Below are 20,229 nucleotides of genomic sequence, written 5' to 3'. Positions count from 1 at the left end.
TAAGTCACCCCTATGGAAGGACCTCTCAGCCCAGAGGGCAGGGTGCAGGTACCTGTGTGAAAGGGTACGCTGCACTAGCAAAGTGCCCCCACGAACTCCAGCCCCATTTTACTGGACTTAGTGAGTGCGGGATGCCATTTTCAAAGTGTACTGGACATAGGTTTACTTATATCAAGCTACATAATGGTAAGTCCGAACCTGGGCATGTTTGGTATCAAACATGTCTGAATCACACCCAAATACTGTTGCAAGTATTGAAAGTATGATTCCATGCACTCTGGGAGCTCCTTAGAAGACCCCCGGTATTGCTACCCACCGGTCTTACAAAGTTGTCCGGGCAGCCCAGCTGCTGCTACTCCACAAACAGGTTTCTGACCTCCTGCTGCTTGATCTGATAGTTACAATAAAATCCCTCTCATGATATCTTGAACTAGTTCCTTTGTGATACGCAGGAAGTTAGTGGTATCTGCAAGGGGTCAAAGTATTTAGAGTAATTAGAGGGACTGATTTCCAGAAGGCTACTTACTCGGTAGCACTAAACCTCAAAGATTTAATTACTAAAACCAACTGTTCTCACTCACACTATGGACATAGCATTATTAACTATGCAAACAGCTGTACTAGAACTTGAACCAGGAAAGACCTGAGGTGGGTAGACTGCTACCTGTGCTAGGAACACTTATGTGTAGCATAAGTTACCATATTGTCAGTAATGAGATTTAGAAGCAGTGAAATATTTTTTTTGCAGAGAAGGGAACAGAACCACGATTTGCTAATTACATCTGCCGGAGATAAAGTAAATGTACAAAACCTCTTCCCCGAGGTTTGATCAAAGCATGGTTTAAGAGATCTGGTGCACTCCACTGTCTGTAGCAGTGCTACAAGACATTTACAAAGCAGATATTTGACGAAGAACAATCCCAAAACTCCAACCTGACAACATACTCCAATCATTTGTCCTTATCCAATGTCTCTGATCATCACAAAATGCACTTCATATTTACAGAGCAAGCTTTCACTGTTTCCTATCACTTCACATGCTTCCTTCTTTCAGTGAAAATTTCACAACGAAGAATGTTTGTTTACCAACCTTGATGATGTCCAAGATATGTGTAAGGTGATGGGTTTGAAGCAGAGATGCTGGGCACCCCACTCTGCTGAGCTTGAGATGGACCCCCGTGTGTCTGCGAAGGATGAAGCAGCATAACCTGTGTAGGATGTGGGGCTCCTGGATGTGTGGGGGGGGCTCCAGACAGACCTGACTGTACATGTGCCTGTGGAAGAGACCAAGCATCCAATGGAAAATATTAAGCAGAAATGCATATTTCCGGTAAACACCAGTCACAGACTTCCAAAACAGTAACTACAACCTGCAGAATCATTTTACGTTGTAGGCCACTGTGGTATCACAGAATTAGTTACTTCAATGTAAACTCCAACATCAATATTCAGCTGAGATGAGACCACAGTAAAGGAGTTTTCCAGGAGTGATACTTCAGAGGTGTTCAATGCATCAGCTTAAAGAGTAGGACAGTCAATTGCCTTAACATTGTAGTTTGTCCACATGGCAGTGGAGGGCTCGTTATACGTACGAAATATAAAAAAAGCCCCTCCTTAAATTGTTTAAGATTTCCCTGAAAAAATAGTGATCACCTATCTCCTAAATCTCAATAATGCAGCCAAATGAACCCTAACCAATAAACATTTCAGTACTTGGAAAAGGTGCAGTAAATACCGTACCATTGGATGGAGACTCACAGAAATGGGATTAGGTATTTGTAGGAAAGTGCCCCCTTGATATGGTTACACTCCCACTTTTTGCCTGATATTCATGCCAACTTGACAATGTGCTGGGACCCTGCTAACCAGGCCCCAGTACCAGTGTTCTTTCGCAAAAACTGTACCAATGGTCCCACAACTGGCACTCACCTGGCACACAGTTACGTTCCTTGTAAAAGGTACCCATGGCACCAATGGCCCTGTGGCCAGGGAAGGTCCACAAGTGCTGCAGCCTGTGTGTGCTGGAGGGGAGAAAAAGAAAGTCAACATGGCTCCCCTCTAAGGATGTCATGCTCATAAACCACTGCCTGTGGTTTAGTTAAGTCACCCTTCTAGCAGGTCTTACAGCCCTAAGGCAGGGTGCACCATACCACAGGTAAGGGCATAGCTGCATGAGCAATATGCCCCTACACTGTCTAAGTACATTCTTAGACATTTTAAGTGCAGTGGGGCCATATGAAGTATATAAGCTGGGAGTTTGTCATTTCAAACTCCACAGCTCCATAATGAATTCACTGAAATTTGGGAAGTGCTTCACACTTCGCCCTTGGAGGAGCTCTAACACCTAGCGGGCCTCTTGTTACAGTGCCCAAGGGAATTCCAGATAGTGGAGATGCCCGCCCACCAGACAAAGCCCCGCTTTGGGCAGCAAGTCCGACGGGAAAACAAAAGTAGGAGTAACCATTCACTGGGAACACCCCTAAGGTGTCCAAGCTGAAGTGACCCCTCCTTGTAAAATCCTCCATCTTGGTTTGGAGGACAGGGACCAATAGGGTTAGGTCTGTGTCCCCCCCTCCCCAAAGGCAGTGGACACCAGAAGGGTATATAGTCACCACCCTCAGGGACAGTAGCCATTGGCTAATGCCATCTGACCCCCTATAAGATCCCTCAATCCAGGACTGAACGGCTACCCCGAACCTAGCTCGTCAGATTCTTGGTGACCTCAAGAAGATGATAAAAGAAGGACTGCTAACTTGACCCCCAGCAGAGACGACCGAAGACACCAACTGACTTCACCTCAACCCTACAGGCTTGTTTCCAGCTTCTGAAACCCTGCCACAAGAAGGTGTTGCATCCTGCAGGACCAGTGACCTTTTAAAAGCCCCAAGAGGACTGCTTGCACCCCAGAGGACCAAGAACTCCAGTGGACAGCGCCCCTGTCCAGAAAGACACACCAACAAAGGACTGCAGAACCACCCCAGATCCACGAGGCATGCCCACTCTGCACCCAACACCCACGGCCTGTGTCCAGATGGCAGAACAGACTACAGCTGGTCCCTAGGCGATTCTGACCTAGTGTCCACCCTGAGATGACAACTCCTCTCCAACACAACGCCTGCAGCCTAAATCCAGAGGACCCCCTTGAATGCAATAGAACCGGACGAAGATACCTGATACCCAAAGGTACCACTGCACCCGCAGCCCCCTGGCCTTTGGTAATCTGACCACCAGTCAAGCTCCGTCCATCAGGCTGCCCTCCTCCTGGACTTCCCCTGCAGCATCTTTTGTGACCCCCGGTTTCCCCTATTGGAAAGCACTAGGGGCCTGAAGCCGTTTCCACCGTGCAGCCGGCAACCCCTGCGCGGAGGAGGGTGTGTGTTTGGTGCTGACCCGTGGCCCCAGGTGCTCCTCTAAACCCCCCCCCCCCCCCATAATTCTAATGCTCTATTTTGTGGTAGTATGCTCAAGCAGTAGGCTTATCAGAGGGTAGTGTTAAGCATTTGTAGTACACACACAGGCAATAAATGAGGAACACACTCAGACAATTCCAGGCCAATAGGTTTTTGTAGGAAGTTGGCTCTGTATGTGCTATTTCAAAGTAAGGAATAGCATGCACAGAGTCCAAGGGTTCCCCTTAGAGGTAAAATAGTGGTAAAAAGAGATAATACTAATGCTCTATTTTGTGGTAGTGTGGTCGAGCAGTAGGCTTATCCAAGGAGTAGTGTTAAGCATTTGTTGTACATACACAGACAATAAATGAGGTACACACACTCAGAGACAAATCCAGCCAATAGGTTTTGTTATAGAAAAATATCTTTTCTTAGTTTATTTTAAGAACCACAGGTTCAAATTTAACATGTAATATCTTGTTTGAAAGGTATTGCAGGTAAGTACATTAGGAACTTTGAATCATTTCAATTGCATGTATACTTTTCAAGTTATTGACAAATAGCTACTTTAAAAGTGGACACAGTGCAATTTTCACAGTTCCTGGGGGAGGTAAGTTTTTGTTAGTTTTACCAGGTAAGTAAGACACTTACAGGGTTCAGTTCTTGGTCCAAGGTAGCCCACCGTTGGGGGTTCAGAGCAACCCCAAAGTCACCACACCAGCAGCTCAGGGCCGGTCAGGTGCAGAGTTCAAAGTGGTGCCCAAAACGCATAGGCTAGAATGGAGAGAAGGGGGTGCCCCGGTTCCGGTCTGCTTGCAGGTAAGTACCCGCGTCTTCGGAGGGCAGACCAGGGGGGTTTTGTAGGGCACCGGAGGGGACACAAGCCCACACAGAAATTTCACCCTCAGCAGCGCGGGGGCGGCCGGGTGCAGTGTAGAAACAAGCGTCGGGTTTGCAATGTTAGTCTATGAGAGATCAACGGATCTCTTCAGCGCTGCAGGCAGGCAAGGGGGGGCTTCCTCGGGGAAACCTCCACTTGGGCAAGGGAGAGGGACTCCTGGGGGTCACTTCTCCAGTGAAAGTCCGGTCCTTCAGGTCCTGGGGGTGCAGGGTCTTTTCCAGGCGTCGGGACTTAGGTTTCAGAGAGTCGCGGTCAGGGGAAGCCTCGGGATTCCCTCTGCAGGCGGCGCTGTGGGGGCTCAGGGGGGACAGGTTTTGGTACTCACAGTCGGAGAGTAGTCCGGGGGTCCTCCCTGAGGTGTTGGTTCTCCACCAGCCGAGTCGGGGTCGCCGGGTGCAGTGTTGCAAGTCTCACGCTTCTTGCGGGGAGTTGCAGGGGTCTTTAAAGCTGCTCCTTGAAACAAAGTTGCAGTCTTTTTGGAGCCGGTCCGCTGTCCTCGGGAGTTTCTGGTCGTCGTCGAAGCAGGGCAGTCCTCAGAGGATTCAGAGGTCGCTGGTCCCTTTGGAAGGCGTCGCTGGAGCAGAGTTCTTTGGAAGGCAGGAGACAGGCCGGTGAGTTTCTGGAGCCAAGGCAGTTGTTGTCTTCTGGTCTTCCTCTGCAGGGGTTTTCAGCTGGGCAGTCCTTCTTGTTGTCGCAGGAATCTAATTTTCTAGGGTTCAGGGAAGCCCTTAAATACTAAATTTAAGGGCGTGTTTAGGTCTGGGGGGTTAGTAGCCAATGGCTACTAGCCCTGAGGGTGGGTACACCCTCTTTGTGCCTCCTCCCAAGGGGAGGGGGTCACAATCCTAACCCTATTGGGGGAATCCTCCATCTGCAAGATGGAGGATTTCTAAAAGTCAGAGTCACCTCAGCTCAGGACACCTTAGGGGCTGTCCTGACTGGCCAGTGACTCCTCCTTGTTGCTTTCTTTGTTCCCTCCAGCCTTGCCGCCAAAAGTGGGGGCCGTGGCCGGAGGGGGCGGGCAACTCCACTAAGCTGGAGTGCCCTGCTGGGCTGTGACAAAGGGGTGAGCCTTTGAGGCTCACCGCCAGGTGTCACAGCTCCTGCCTGGGGGAGGTGTTAGCATCTCCACCCAGTGCAGGCTTTGTTACTGGCCTCAGAGTGACAAAGGCACTCTCCCCATGGGGCCAGCAACATGTCTCTGGTGTGGCAGGCTGCTGGAACTAGTCAGCCTACACAGACAGTCGGTTAAGTTTCAGGGGGCACCTCTAAGGTGCCCTCTGTGGTGTATTTTACAATAAAATGTACACTGGCATCAGTGTGCATTTATTGTGCTGAGAAGTTTGATACCAAACTTCCCAGTTTTCAGTGTACCCATTATGGTGCTGTGGAGTTCGTGTTTGACAGACTCCCAGACCATATACTCTTATGGCTACCCTGTACTTACAATGTCTAAGGTTTTGTTTAGACACTGTAGGGGTACCATGCTCATGCACTGGTACCCTCACCTATGGTATAGTGCACCCTGCCTTAGGGCTGTAAGGCCTGCTAGAGGGGTGTCTTACCTATACTGCATAGGCAGTGAGAGGCTGGCATGGCACCGTGAGGGGAGTGCCATGTCGACTTACTCGTTTTGTCCTCACTAGCACACACAAGCTGGCAAGCAGTGTGTCTGTGCTGAGTGAGAGGTCTCCAGGGTGGCATAAGACATGCTGCAACCCTTAGAGACCTTCCTTGGCATCAGGGCCCTTGGTACTAGAAGTACCAGTTACAAGGGACTTATCTGGATGCCAGGGTCTGCCAATTGTGGATACAAAAGTACAGGTTAGGGAAAGAACACTGGTGCTGGGGCCTGGTTAGCAGGCCTCAGCACACTTTCAATTGTAAACATAGCATCAGCAAAGGCAAAAAGTCAGGGGGCAACCATGCCAAGGAGGCATTTCCTTACAGTTTTTATATAGAAAAATATATTTTCTTAATTTATTTTTAGAACCACAAGTTCAAAATTCGAAGTACATACATAAAATGCAAGGTACTCCACACAAGTAAGTTAGGAACTTTTGAATTAGAGAAGTAACTCTAGGACAATGGCACCCTGTTGCAGTTACCCCACACATTTTGCCTGATATTGATGCTGACTTGACTGAGAAGTGTGCTGGGACCCTGCTAACCAGGCCCCAGCACCAGTGTTCTTTCACATAAAATGTACCATTGTTTCCACAATTGGCACACCCCTGGCACACAGATAAGTCCCTTGTAAAAGGTACCAGGGTTACCAAAGGCCCTGTGACCAGGGAAGGTCCCTAAGGGCTGCGGCATATGTTGTGCCACCGTAGGGGACCCCTCACCTAACATGCCCACTGCCATTGTAGATTGTTTGTGTTGGTGGGGAGAAAAAGGTAAAGTCGGCATGGCATCCCCCTCAGGATGCCATGCCCACAAAATACTGCCAGTGGCATAGGTAAGTCACCCCTCTAGCAGGCCTTACAGCCCAAAGGCAAAGTGCGCTATACCACAGGTGAGGGCATAGCTGCATGAGAAATATGCCCCTACAGTGTCTAAGTCTATTCTTAGACCTTGTAAGTACAGTGTGGCCATATTAAGTATATGGTATGGGAGTTTGTCAAAAATTAACTACAGAGCTCCATAATGGCTACACTGAATACTGGGAAGTTTGGTACCAAACTTCTCAGAATAATAAACCCACACTGATACCAGTGTTGGATTTATTAAGAAAATGCACACAGAGGGCATCTGAGATGCCCCCTGTATTTTACCCAGCGTTCAGTGCAGGACTAACTGGTCTGTGCCAGCCTGCTGCTGAGAGATGAGTTTCTGACCCCATGTGGTGAGGGCCTTTGTGCTCTCTGAGGACAGAAACAAAAGCTTGCTCTGGGTGGAGGTGCTTCACACCTCCCCCTGCAGGAACTGTAACACCTAGCAGTGAGCCTCAAAGGCTCAGGCTTCATGTTACAATGCCCCAGGGCACTCCAGCTAGTGGAGATGCCCACCCCCCTGGACACAGCCCCCACTTTTGGTGGCAAGTCCAGGAGAGATAATGAGAAAAACAAGGAGGAGTCACCCACCAGTCAGGACAGCCCCTAAGGTGTCCTGAGCGGAGGTGACCCCTGCCTTTAGAAATCCTCCATCTTGATTTTGGAGGATTCCCCCAATAGGAATAGGGATGTGCCCCCCTCCCCTCAGGGAGGAGGCACAAACAGGGTGTAGCCACCATCAAGTACAGTAGCCACTGGCTACTGCCCTTCCAGACCTAAAACACACCCCTAAATTCAGTATTTAGGGGCACCCCAGAACCTAGGAAATCAGATTCCTGCAACCTGAAGACTAAGGACTGCTGACCAGAAGCCCTGCAGAGAAGACAGACACCAACTGCTTTGGCCCCAGCCCTACTGGCCTGTCTCCCCACTTCGAGAACAACTGCAACAGCGATGCGTCCCCCAGGGTCCAGCAACCTCTGAGGCCTCAGAGGACTGAGGACTACCCTGCATCTAAAAGGACCAATAACTCCTGAGGACAGCGACCCTGTTCCACAAAGACTGAAACTTGCAACAAAGAAACAACTTTTAAAGGACTCACGTTTCCCGCCGGAAGCATGAGACTTTCCACTCTGCACCCGATGCCCCTGGCTCGACCTGCAGAGAAAACACTACAGGGAGGACTCCCCAGCGACTGCGAGCCCGTGAGTAGCCAGAGTTGACCCCCCTGAGCCCCCACAGTGAAGCCTGCAGAGGGAATCCAGAGGCTCCCCCTGACTGCCTGCTTCAAAGAACCCGACACCTGGGAAACACACTGCACCCGCAGCCCCCAGGACCTGAAGGATCCGACCTCCAGCGCAGAAGCGACCCCCAGGTGGCCCTCTCCCTTGCCCAGGTGGTGGCTACCCCAAGGAGCTTCCCCCCCCCCCCTGCATCGCTGAAGAGACCCCTGGGTCTCCTACTGAAACCTATTGCGAACCAGACACCTGTTTACACACTGCACCCGGCCGCCCCCGTGCCGCTAAGGGTGTACTTTCTGTGCTGACCTGTGTCCCCCCGGTGCCCTACAAAACCCCCCTGGTCTGCCCTCCGAAGTTGCGGGTACTTACCTGCTGGCAGACTGGAACTGGGGCACCCCCCTTCTCCATTGAAGCCTATGCGTTTTGGGCACCACTTTGACCTCTGCACCTGACCGGCTCTGAGCTGCTGGTGTGGTAACTTTGGGGTTGCCCTGAACCCCCAACGGTGGGCTACCTTGAACCCAACTTTGAACCCTGTAGGTGTTTTACTTACCGGCAAAACTAACCAATACTTACTTCCCTCAGGAACTGTTGAAAATTACACTGTCTAGTTTTAAAATAGCTTATTGCCATTTTTGCCAAAACTGTACATGCTATTGTGTTGATTCAAAGTTCCTAAGATACCCGAGTGAAATACCTTTCATTTGAAGTATTACTTGAAAATCTTGAACCTGTGGTTCTTAAAATAAACTAAGAAAATGAAAATGTCACTTACCCAGTGTACATCTGTTCGTGGCATCAGTCGCTGAGATTCACATGTTCTGCATTAGCTCGCCATCTGGTGTTGGGTCGGAGTGTTACAAGTTGTTTTTCTTCGAAGAAGTGTTTGAGTCACGGGACCGAGTGACTCCTCCTTCTGTGCTCATTGCGCATGGGCGTCGACTCCATCTTCGATTGTTTTCCCCGCAGAGGGTGAGGTAGGAGTTGTACTATAGTAATAGTGCCCGCGCAATGAAATGTGTAAGTATGTACCTATTAAAGGTTTAAATAATATATATACAAATGTACAAAATTGGAGGTAACTTCTGAACTGCTACAGGCTTCCGGGGAGGTGGGTGGGCACATGTGAATCTCAGCGACTGATGCCACGAACAGATGTACACTGGGTAAGTGACATTTTCAGTTCGATGGCATCTGTCGCTGTAGATACACATGTTCTGCATAGACTAGTAAGCAGTTATTTCCCCATAAGCGGTGGTTTAGCCTGTAGGAGTAGAAGTTGTCTGAAATAGAGCTCTTAATACAGCTTGACCTACTGTAGCTTGTTGTGCGGATAGCACATCTATACAGTAGTGTTTGGTGAATGTGTGAGGCGTAGACCATGTGGCTGCCTTACATATTTCATGCATTGGGATGTTTCCTAAAAAGGCCATTGAAGCACCTTTTTTCCTTGTTGAATGTGCCCTGGGAGTAATGGGCAGTTGTCTTTTTGCTTTAAGGTAGCAGATTTGGATGCATTTAACTATCCATCTGGCTATACCTTGTTTTGATATTGGGTTACCTGCATGAGGTTTTTGGAATGCAATAAATAGCTGTTTAGTCTTTCTGATGTTCTTTGTCCTGTCAATGTAGTACATTAATGCTCTTTTGACATCTAATGTATGTAGTGCTCTTTCAGCCACAGAATCTGGCTGTGGGAAAAAAAACTGGTAGTTCTACCGTTTGATTTAGATGGAACGGTGAAATAACTTTTGGTAAAAATTTTGGATTAGGTCGTAGGACGACCTTATTTTTATGTATTTGTATAAAAGGTTCTTGTGTTGTGAACGCTTGAATTTCACTTACTCTTCTTAAAGATGTAATGGCGATGAGAAAGGCAACTTTGCAGGTTAGGAATTGTATTCCGCAAGAGTGCATGGGTTCGAAAGGTGGGCCCATGAGTCTTGTTAGGACCACGTTTAGGTTCCATGAAGGAACAGGTGGTGTTCTTGGCGGTATAATTCTTTTAAGACCTTCTATGAATGCTTTGATGACTGGTATCCTATACAAGGAAGTTGAATAGGTAGTCTGCAGGTATGCAGATATTGCTGCAAGGTGTATTTTAATAGAAGAGAAGGCTAGCTTTGCTTTTTGTAAATGGAGCAAGTAATTTACTATATGTTTTTGAGTTGCGTCTAGTGGTTGTATCTGATTATGATGGCAGTAACAAACAAATCTTTTCCACTTACTTGCGTAGCAGTGTCTAGTGGATGGCCTTCTGGCCTGCTTTATGACTTCCATACACTCTTGGCTAAGTTGTAAGTGTCCGAATTCTAGGATTTCAGGAGCCAGATTGCTAGATTCAGCTATGCTGGATCTGGGTGTCTGATCTGTTGGTTGTGTTGCGTTAACAGATCTGGTTTGTTGGGCAGTTTGATGTGGGGTACTACAGAAAGATCTAGCAGTGTTGTGTACCAGGGTTGTCTTGCCCACGTTGGTGCTATTAAAATGAGTTTGAGTTTGTTTTGACTCAATTTGTTTACTAGATAAGGAAGGAGAGGGAGAGGAGGAAAAGCGTAAGCAAATATTCCTGACCAGTTCATCCATAGGGCATTGCCTTGGGAGTGCTTGTGTGGGTATCTGGACGCGAAGTTTTGGCATTTTGCGTTCTCCTTTGTTGCAAATAAGTCTATTTGAGGTGTTCCCCAGAGTGTGAAGTAGGTGTTCAGAATTTGTGGGTGGATTTCCCATTCGTGGACTTGCTGGTGATCTCGAGAGAGATTGTCTGCCAGTTGATTCTGGATCCCTGGAATAAACTGTGCTATTAGGCGAATTTGATGGTGGATTGCCCACTTCCATATGTTTTGAGCTAATAAGCTTAACTGCGTTGAATGTGTTCCTCCTTGTTTGTTTAGATAATACATCGTTGTCATGTTGTCTGTTTTGACAAGGATGTATTTGTGGGTTATGATTGGTTGGAAAGCTTTTAGTGCTTGAAAAACTGCTAATAATTCTAGATGATTTATATGCAGTTTTGTTTGATGTATGTTCCATTGTCCTCTTATGTTGTGTTGATTGAGATGTGCTCCCCACCCTGTCATGGAAGCATCTGTTGTTATTACGTACTGTGGCACTGGGTCTTGGAAAGGCCGCCCTTTGTTTAAATTTATACTGTTCCACCATAGAAGCGAGAGGTAAGTTTGGCGGTCTATTAACACCAGATCTAGAAGGTGACCCTGTGCTTGAGACCACTGTGAGGCTAGTAACACTCCGACCCAACACCAGATGGCGAGCTAATGCAGAACATGTGTATCTACAGCGACAGATGCCATCGAACTTTATTTTTCTATATAAAAACCTATTGGCCTGGAATTGTCGGAGTCTGTGTTCCTCATTTATTGCTTGTGTGTGTACAACAAATGCTTAACACTACCCTCTGATAAGCTTACTGCTCGACCACACTACCACAAAATAGAGCATTCGAATTATCTTTTTTTTGCCACTATCTTACCTCTAAGGGGAACCCTTGGACTCTGTGCATGCTATTTCTTACTTTGAAATAGTACATACAGAGCCAACTTCCTACAATCATCCCTAACATTTTCATGAAACATTTGACAGTGTACTGTTGACCTGTCTGTATCTGTGCTATTATATTCTGGAATGCTTGTATTCTCTGCGTATTTGGACTTGCAAGCACTTTCGAGTATTTAATATTACTGTTGTATTTGCGCAGGCTTTAGTTGCGACTTTTGGTAATTTATTGAGAACCCTAGTGTGTTTGTATTACGTAATGCGCATGGTTTTGACACTGCGTATGACTGTTCGATTTTATCAGCCAATCGTCTATATACAGAAAGACATATCTGTTGTCTTCTTAGGTAGGCTGTGACTACCGCTAGGCACTTTGTGAATACCCTTGTAGCTGTTATTCCGAAGAGTAACACCTTGAAATGATAATGCTTTCATTGAATGACAAACCTGAGATATTTTCTATGCGCCGGATGGATGGATATGGAAAATGTCACTTACCCAGTGTACATCTGTTCGTGGCATGAGTCGCTGCAGATTCACATGCTTTGCACATCCCACCATCTAGTGTTGGGCTCGGAGTGTTACAAGTTGTTTTTCTTCGAAGAAGTCTGAGTCACGAGATCGAGGGACTCCTCCCATTTCGGCTCCATTGCGCATGGGCGTCGACTCCATCTTAGATTGTTTTTCCCGCAGAGGGTGAGGTAGGAGTTGTGTATTATAGTAATGGTGCCCATGCAATGGAGTGAATATGTATGTACATAATGTAGTTTAAAGTGATATATTTACAAATTTACAAATGTTCAAGATAAACTTCGAAACAGCTAAAGGCTCCTGGGTGGCGGGTGGGCGCATGTGAATCTGCAGCGACTCATGCCACGAACAGATGTACACTGGGTAAGTGACATTTTCCGTTCAATGGCATGTGCAGCTGCAGATACACATGCTTTGCATAGACTAGTAAGCAGTTGTCTCCCCAAAAGCAGTGGTTCAGCCTGTAGGAGTTGAAGTTGTTTGAAACAATGTTCGTAGTACTGCTTGGCCTACTGTGGCTTGTTGTGCCGTTAACACATCCACGCAGTAGTGTTTGGTAAACGTATGAGGCGTAGACCATGTGGCTGCCTTACATATTTCAGTTATTGGAATATTTCCTAGAAAGGCCATGGCAGCACCTTTCTTTCTAGTCGAGTGTGCCTTTGGTGCAATAGGCAGTTCTCTTTTTGCTTTGAGATAACAGGTTTGAATGCATTTAACTATCCATCTAGCAATGCCTTGTTTTGAAATTGGATTTCCTGTATAAGGTTTTTGGAAAGCAATAAATAATTTGTTTGTTTTTCGAATTTGTTTTGTTCTGTCAATGTAGTACATTAACGCTCTTTTGATGTCTAATGTATGTAGTGCTCTTTCAGCTACCGAATCTGGCTGTGGGAAGAACACTGGTAGTTCTACTGTTGATTCAAGTGGAACGGTGATATGACTTTTGGTAAGAATTTAGGATTTGGTCATAAAACTACTTTATTCTTGTGTATCTGAATAAATGGTTCTTGTATGGTAAATGCTTCTCTTCTTAGAGATGTGATAGAAATCAGAAATGCAACTTTCCATGTTAAGTATTGCATTTCACATGAGTGCACAGGTTCAAAAGGTGGACCCATGAGTCGAGTTAAGACAATGTTGAGGTTCCACGAAGGAACTGGTGGTGGTCTTGGTGGTTTAATTCTCTTTAGGCCTTCCATAAACGCTTTTATGACTGGTATCCTAAATAATGAAGTTGAGTGCGCAATTTGCAGATAAGCTGAAATTGCGGTAAGATGTATTTTAATGGATGAAAAAGATAGCTGACTTTTGCAAATGTAGTAAGGAGCTTACAATGTCTTCAGCAGATGCGTGTAATGGCCGGATTTGATTATTATGGCAATAGTAAACACATCTTTTCCACTTATTTGCATAGCAATGTCTTGTGGTTGGTTTCCTAGCTTGTTTTATGACCTCCATGCATTCTTGTGTAAGGTCTAGATGTCCGAATTCTAAGAACTCAGGAGCCAAATTGCTAGATTCAGCGATGCTGGATTTGGGTGTCTGATCTGTTGTTTGTGTTGAGTTAACAGATCTGGTTTGTTTGGTAGTTTGACATGAGGCACTACTGAGAGGTCTAGTAGTGTTGTGTACCAAGGTTGTCTTGCCCAAGTTGGTGCTATTAGTATGAGTTTGAGTTTGTTTTGACTCAATTTGTTTACCAGATATGGAAGGAGTGGGAGAGGGGGGAAAAGCGTATGCAAATATCCCTGACCAACTCATCCATAACGCATTGCCCTGAGACTGATCCTGTGGGTATCTGGATGCCAAGTTTTGGCATTTTGCGTTTTCTTTTGTTGCAAATAGGTCTATTTGTGGTGTTCCCCAACTTTGGAACTAAGTGTTTAGTATTTGGGGGTGAATCTCCCATTCGTGGATCTGTTGGTGATCCAGAGAGAGATTGTCTGCTAACTGATTCTGAATCCCTGGAATAAACTGTGCTATTAGGCGAATGTGGTTGTGAATCGCCCAATGCCATATTCTCTGTGCCAGGAGACACAACTGTGTTGAGTGTGTTCCTCCCTGTTTGGTCAGATAATACATCGTTGTCATGTTGTCTGTTTTGAAAAGGATGTGTTTGTGGCTTATTATGGGTTGAAATGCTTTTAACGCTAGAAATACTGCCAGTAGTTCTAAGTGATTTATGTGAAACTGACTTTGCTGAGTGTCCCATTGTCCCTGGATGCTGTGTTGATTGAGGTGTGCTCCCCAACCTATCATGGAAGCATCTGTAGTTATTACGTATTGAGGCACTGGGTCTTGGAAAGGCCGCCCTTGGTTTAAATTTATATTGTTCCACCATAGAAGCGAGATGTATGTTTGGCGGTCTATCAACACTAGATCTAGAAGTTGACCCTGTGCCTGTGACCATTGTGATGCTAGGCACTGTTGTAAGGGCCGCATGAGCAATCTGGCGTTTGGGACAATGGCTATGCATGAGGACATCATGCCTAGAAGTTTCATCACCATCTTGACCTGTATTCTTTGTTTTGGATACATGGCCTGTATTACATTGTGAAATGCTTGTACCCTTTGTGGACTTGGAGTGGCAATCCCTTTTGTTGTGTTGATTGTCGCCCCCAAGTATTGCTGTGTTTGACACGGCTTTAAGGTGCGACTTTGTGTAGATGAGTGAGAAACCTAGTTTGTGGAGGGTTTCGATGACATACTTTGTGTGTTGTGAACACCCTTCTTGCGTGTTGGTTTTGATTAACCAATCGTCTAGGTACGGGAACACGTGTATTTACTGTCTTCTGATATGCGCAGCTACTACTGCCAGGCATTTTGTAAAAACTCTTGGCGCAGTTATCCCAAATGGCAACACTTTGAATTGGTAATGTACCCCTTGAAATACAAACCTTAAGTACTTTCTGTGTGAAGGATGTATCGGTATATGGAAGTATGCATCCTTTAGGTCTAGTGTTGTCATGTAGTCTTGTTGTTTGAGCAATGGGATTACGTCCTGTAATGTCACCATGTGAAAGTGATCTGATTTGATGTATGTATTTAACGTTCTGAGATCTAATATAGGTCTTAGAGTTTTGTCTTTTTTGGGTATGAGAAAGTACAGAGTAAACTCCTGTTCCTTTCTGATGAATTGGTACTAATTCTAATTCTTCTTTTTGTAACAACGCTTGGACCTCCAGTTGTAGAAGATCCATGTGTTGTCTTGACATATTGTGTGTTTTCGGTGGGACATTTGGAGGCAAATTGAGAAATTCTATGCAATAACCATGCTGGATAATTGCTAGGACCAAAGTATCTGTTGTTATTTCCTCCCATTGTTTGTAGAACTTGGTTAGCCTCCCCCAACAGGTGTTATGTGTTGGGGATTTGTGACGTGTAAGTCACTGCTTGTTTTGTGGAGTTTTGGGACTTTGGAACTTCCCTCTACACGTCCAAACCCTTTGTCTGAAAGAAAACAATCTAAGATGGAGTCGACGCCCATGCGCAATGTAGCCGAAATGGGAGGAGTCCCTCGATCTCGTGACTCGAAAAGACTTCTTTGAAGAAAAACAACTTGTAACACTCCGAGCCCAACACTAGATGGCGGGATGTGCAAAGCATGTGTATCTGCAGCTACACATGCCATCGAACATGAAAATACACATCTTTGAGGTCTAATGTTGCCAAGAAATTATGTTTTTGAAGTAGAGGGATAACATCCTGGAGAGTTAACATGTGAAAGTGTTCTGACAGGATGTAAAGACTGAGGGTCCTGAGATCTAATATTGGCCTTAGGGTGCCATCCTGTAGGAAGTTGGCTCTGTATGTGCTATTTCAAAGTAAGGAATAGCATGCACAGAGTCCAAGGGTTCCCCTTAGAGGTAAAATAGTGGTAAAAAGAGATAATACTAATGCTCTATTTTGTGGTAGTGTGGTCGAGCAGTAGGCTTATCCAAGGAGTAGTGTTAAGCATTTGTTGTACATACACAGACAATAAATGAGGTACACACACTCAGAGACAAATCCAGCCAATAGGTTTTGTATAGAAAAATATCTTTTCTTAGTTTATTTTAAGAACCACAGGTTCAAATTTAACATGTAATATCTTGTTTGAAAGGTATTGCAGGTAAGTACATTAGGAACTTTGAATCATTTCAATTGCATGTATACTTTTCAAGTTATTCACAAATAGCTATTTCAAAAGTGGACACTTAGTGCAATTTTCACAGTTCCTGGGGGAGGTAAGTTTTTGTTAGTTTTACCAGGTAAGTAAGACACTTACAGGGTTCAGTTCTTGGTCCAAGGTAGCCCACCGTTGGGGGTTCAGAGCAACCCCAAAGTTACCACACCAGCAGCTCAGGGCCGGTCAGGTGCAGAGTTCAAAGTGGTGCCCAAAACGTATAGGCTATAATGGAGAGAAGGGGGTGCCCCGGTTCCGGTCTGCTTGCAGGTAAGTACCCGCGTCTTCGGAGGGCAGACCAGGGGGGTTTTGTAGGGCACCGGGGGGGGACACCAGCCCACACAGAACTTTCACCCTCAGCAGCGCGGGGGCGGCCGGGTGCAGTGTAGAAACAAGCGTCGGGTTTTCAATGTTAGTCTATGAGAGACCAAGGGATCTCTTCAGCGCTGCAGGCAGGCAAGGGGGGGGGGGCTTCCTCGGGGAAACCTCCACTTGGGCAAGGGAGAGGGACTCCTGGGGGTCACTTCTGCAGTGAAAGTCCGGTCCTTCAGGTCCTGGGGGCTGCGGGTGCAGGGTCTTTTCCAGGCGTCGGGACTTAGGTTTCAGAGAGTCGCGGTCAGGGGAAGCCTCGGGATTCCCTCTGCAGGCGGCGCTGTGGGGGCTCAGGGGGGACAGGTTTTGGTACTCACAGTCGTAGAGTAGTCCGGGGGTCCTCCCTGAGGTGTTGGTTCTCCACCAGCCGAGTCGGGGTCGCCGGGTGCAGTGTTGCAAGTCTCACGCTTCTTGCGGGGAGTTGCAGGGTTCTTTAAAGCTGCTTCTTGAAACAAAGTTGCAGTCTTTTTGGAGCAGGTCCGCTGTCCTCGGGAGTTTCTTGTCGTCGAAGCAGGGCAGTCCTCAGAGGATTCAGAGGTCGCTGGTCCCTTTGGAAGGCGTCGCTGGAGCAGAGTTCTTTGGAAGGCAGGAGACAGGCCGGTGAGTTTCTGGAGCCAAGGCAGTTGTTGTCTTCTGGTCTTCCTCTGCAGGGGTTTCAGCTAGGCAGTCCTTCTTGTTGTTGCAGGAATCTAATTTTCTAGGGTTCAGGGTAGCCCTTAAATACTAAATTTAAGGGCGTGTTTAGGTCTGGGGGGTTAGTAGCCAATGGCTACTAGCCCTGAGGGTGGGTACACCCTCTTTGTGTCTCCTCCCAAGGGGAGGGGGTCACATTCCTAACCCTATTGGGGGAATCCTCCATCTGCAAGATGGAGGATTTCTAAAAGTTAGAGTCACCTCAGCTCAGGACACCTTAGGGGCTGTCCTGACTGGCCAGTGACTCCTCCTTGTTATTCTCATTATTTTCTCCGGCCTTGCCGCCAAAAGTGGGGGCCGGGCCGGAGGGGGCGGGCAACTCCACTAGCTGGAGTGTCCTGCGGTGCTGTGACAAAGGGGTGAGCCTTTGAGGCTCACCGCCAGGTGTTACAGCTCCTGCCTGGGTGAGGTGTTAGCATCTCCACCCAGTGCAGGCTTTGTTACTGGCCTCAGAGTGACAAAGGCACTCTCCCCATGGGGCCAGCAACATGTCTCTAGTGTGGCAGGCTGCTGGAACTAGTCAGCCTACACAGATAGTCGGTTAAGTTTCAGGGGGCACCTCTAAGGTGCCCTCTGGGGTGTATTTTGCAATAAAATGTACACTGGCATCAGTGTGCATTTATTGTGCTGAGAAGTTTGATACCAAACTTCCCAGTTTTCAGTGTAGCCATTATGGTGCTGTGGAGTTCGTGTTTGACAGACTCCCAGACCATATACTCTTATGGCTACCCTGCACTTACAATGTCTAAGGTTTTGTTTAGACACTGTAGGGGTACCATGCTCATGCACTGGTACCCTCACCTATGGTATAGTGCACCCTGCCTTAGGGCTGTAAGGCCTGCTAGAGGGGTGTCTTACCTATACTGCATAGGCAGTGAGAGGCTGGCATGGCACCCTGAGGGGAGTGCCATGTCGACTTACTCGTTTTGTCCTCACTAGCACACACAAGCTGGCAAGCAGTGTGTCTGTGCTGAGTGAGAGGTCTCCAGGGTGGCATAAGACATGCTGCAGCCCTTAGAGACCTTCCTTGGCATCAGGGCCCTTGGTACTAGAAGTACCAGTTACAAAGAACTTATCTGGATGCCAGGGTCTGCCAATTGTGGATACAAAAGTACAGGTTAGGGAAAGAACACTGGTGCTGGGGCCTGGTTAGCAGGCCTCAGCACACTTTCAATTGTAAACATAGCATCAGCAAAGGCAAAAAGTCAGGGGGCGACCATGCCAAGGAGGCATTTCCTTACACATCCTTTTTGGGAATGAGGAATTACAGTGAGTAAACTCCCATCCGTACTTGATTTTGTGGTACAGGTTCTATTGCTTGTTTGAGTAATAGATATTTGACTTCTTCCTGTAACAGAGTGATATGCTCTGTGGATAGTTTGTGTGGTTTTGGTGGAGTTTGTATCAATTCTAGGCAATAAACATTGCAGATAATTGACAATATCCAGCTGTCTGTAGTAATGGTTAGCCAATTGGTGTGTAACTTTTGCATTCTTCCTTCCACAGGGGAGGTGTGGATTGGAAGGGAATCGAATGGAACAAGTCACTGTTTACTTTTTCGTGAGGCTTGTTTAGGTGTTTGATATTTCCGTCTGCCTCTTGGGTACTGGCCTCTAGATGTGCTCTTAAAACCACCTCATTGGTATTGAGGTTGGTAGGCAGGCTTTGGCTGTGATGTGGATGTCTCTGCAGTATGAGCCCTAAATCCACCTCTAAACTGGGGTTTGCGAAAGGATCCCCTATATTGTATGGTGTATAGCGCACCCATTCCTTTTGAGGCTTACGCAATCTTTCTATAGCATTGTCGACCTCTGGGCTGAAAAACAGTTTTTTGTTGAATGGCATATTCAACACTGCCTGTTGGATTTCAGGTTTGAATCCTGAGGACCTAAGCCATGCGTGCCTCCTGATTGTTACAGCAGTGTTGATGTTTCTGGCCGCTGTATCTGATGAGTCTAGGGCAGACCTAATCTGATTGTTGGTGATGGCTTGCCCTTCCACCAATATCCTCTGTGCCCTCTTTTGCTGTTCCTTGGGGGAGATGCTGAATTATATATTTCATCTCTTCCCAATGGGCCCTGCCATATCTAGCCAACAACGCCTGTGAGTTGGCTATTCTCCATTGGCTGGCTGCTTGCCTGCGATGCCACCCTCTACCCTGCAGCATCAAACTTCCTACTCTCTTTGTCTGGTGGGGGTGCATCACCCGACGACGGCAAGTATGCCCTCTTCCTGGCAGTGCTTACCCCTACTGAGTCTGGAGGGAGTTGCAAAGTAATATAGACAGGATCAGAAGGAGGTGGCTTATATTTCTTTTCTACTCTAGGAGTAATTATTCTTGCTTTTACATGCTCGCTAAATGTTTTATCAGCATGCTTTAGTATGCCGGGGAGCATAGGGAGTGACTGGTATGTTGCACGCGTGAAGAGTGTGTTTAACAAAAAATCATCCTCCAATGGTTCAGTGTGCATAGTGACACTATGGTATGCTGCCCCCCTAGCTAGCACTTGATTGTAGCCTGTACTATCCTCTGGTGGTGAAGGCTTAGGGGGATAGCAATGAGGGTTGTCAGGTATAGGGTGTGGGTCATAAAGATCCCATGGGTCCACATTGTCCTGCTGAGAGTCAAATGAATGTGATGGTGACTGCATTGGTGTAGGACTGGTAGGAGGCGAGATATGTAGGTGAGGAGGAGACTGAGGAGGAGAAAAATGAGGAGGTGGAGGTCTGTAGGAAGTTGGCTCTGTATGTACTATTTCAAAGTAAGAAATATCATGCAGAGTCCAAGGGTTCCCCTTAGAGGTAAGATAGTGGCAAAAAGAGATGATTCAAATGCTCTATTTTGTGGTAGTGTGGTCAAGCAGTAGGCTTATCAGAGGGTAGTGTTAAGCATTTGTTGTACACAAACAGACAAATGAGGAACACA

At 46.8% G+C, this 20,229-nt stretch overlaps 1 protein-coding gene across 5 annotated transcripts in view; it reads right to left on the bottom strand.

Annotated features, from left to right (window-relative positions):
- ATXN2L (ataxin 2 like) overlaps positions 1–20,229 on the bottom strand; it is a 531,841-nt gene that overhangs the window by 100,833 nt on the left and 410,779 nt on the right. For all 5 annotated transcript variants that reach the window (XM_069243921.1, XM_069243920.1, XM_069243923.1 and 2 more), the window contains one exon: positions 1,091–1,274. In XM_069243921.1, the coding sequence (XP_069100022.1) occupies positions 1,091–1,274 (184 nt within the window). The remainder of the gene's footprint in view (positions 1–1,090; positions 1,275–20,229) is intronic.

Source organism: Pleurodeles waltl, chromosome 7 (assembly GCF_031143425.1).
Source record: "Pleurodeles waltl isolate 20211129_DDA chromosome 7, aPleWal1.hap1.20221129, whole genome shotgun sequence".
Taxonomy (NCBI): domain Eukaryota; kingdom Metazoa; phylum Chordata; class Amphibia; order Caudata; family Salamandridae; genus Pleurodeles; species Pleurodeles waltl.
The sequence above is the reverse complement of the archived record's forward strand: the minus strand, read 5'-3'. Positions and strand labels throughout refer to the sequence as shown.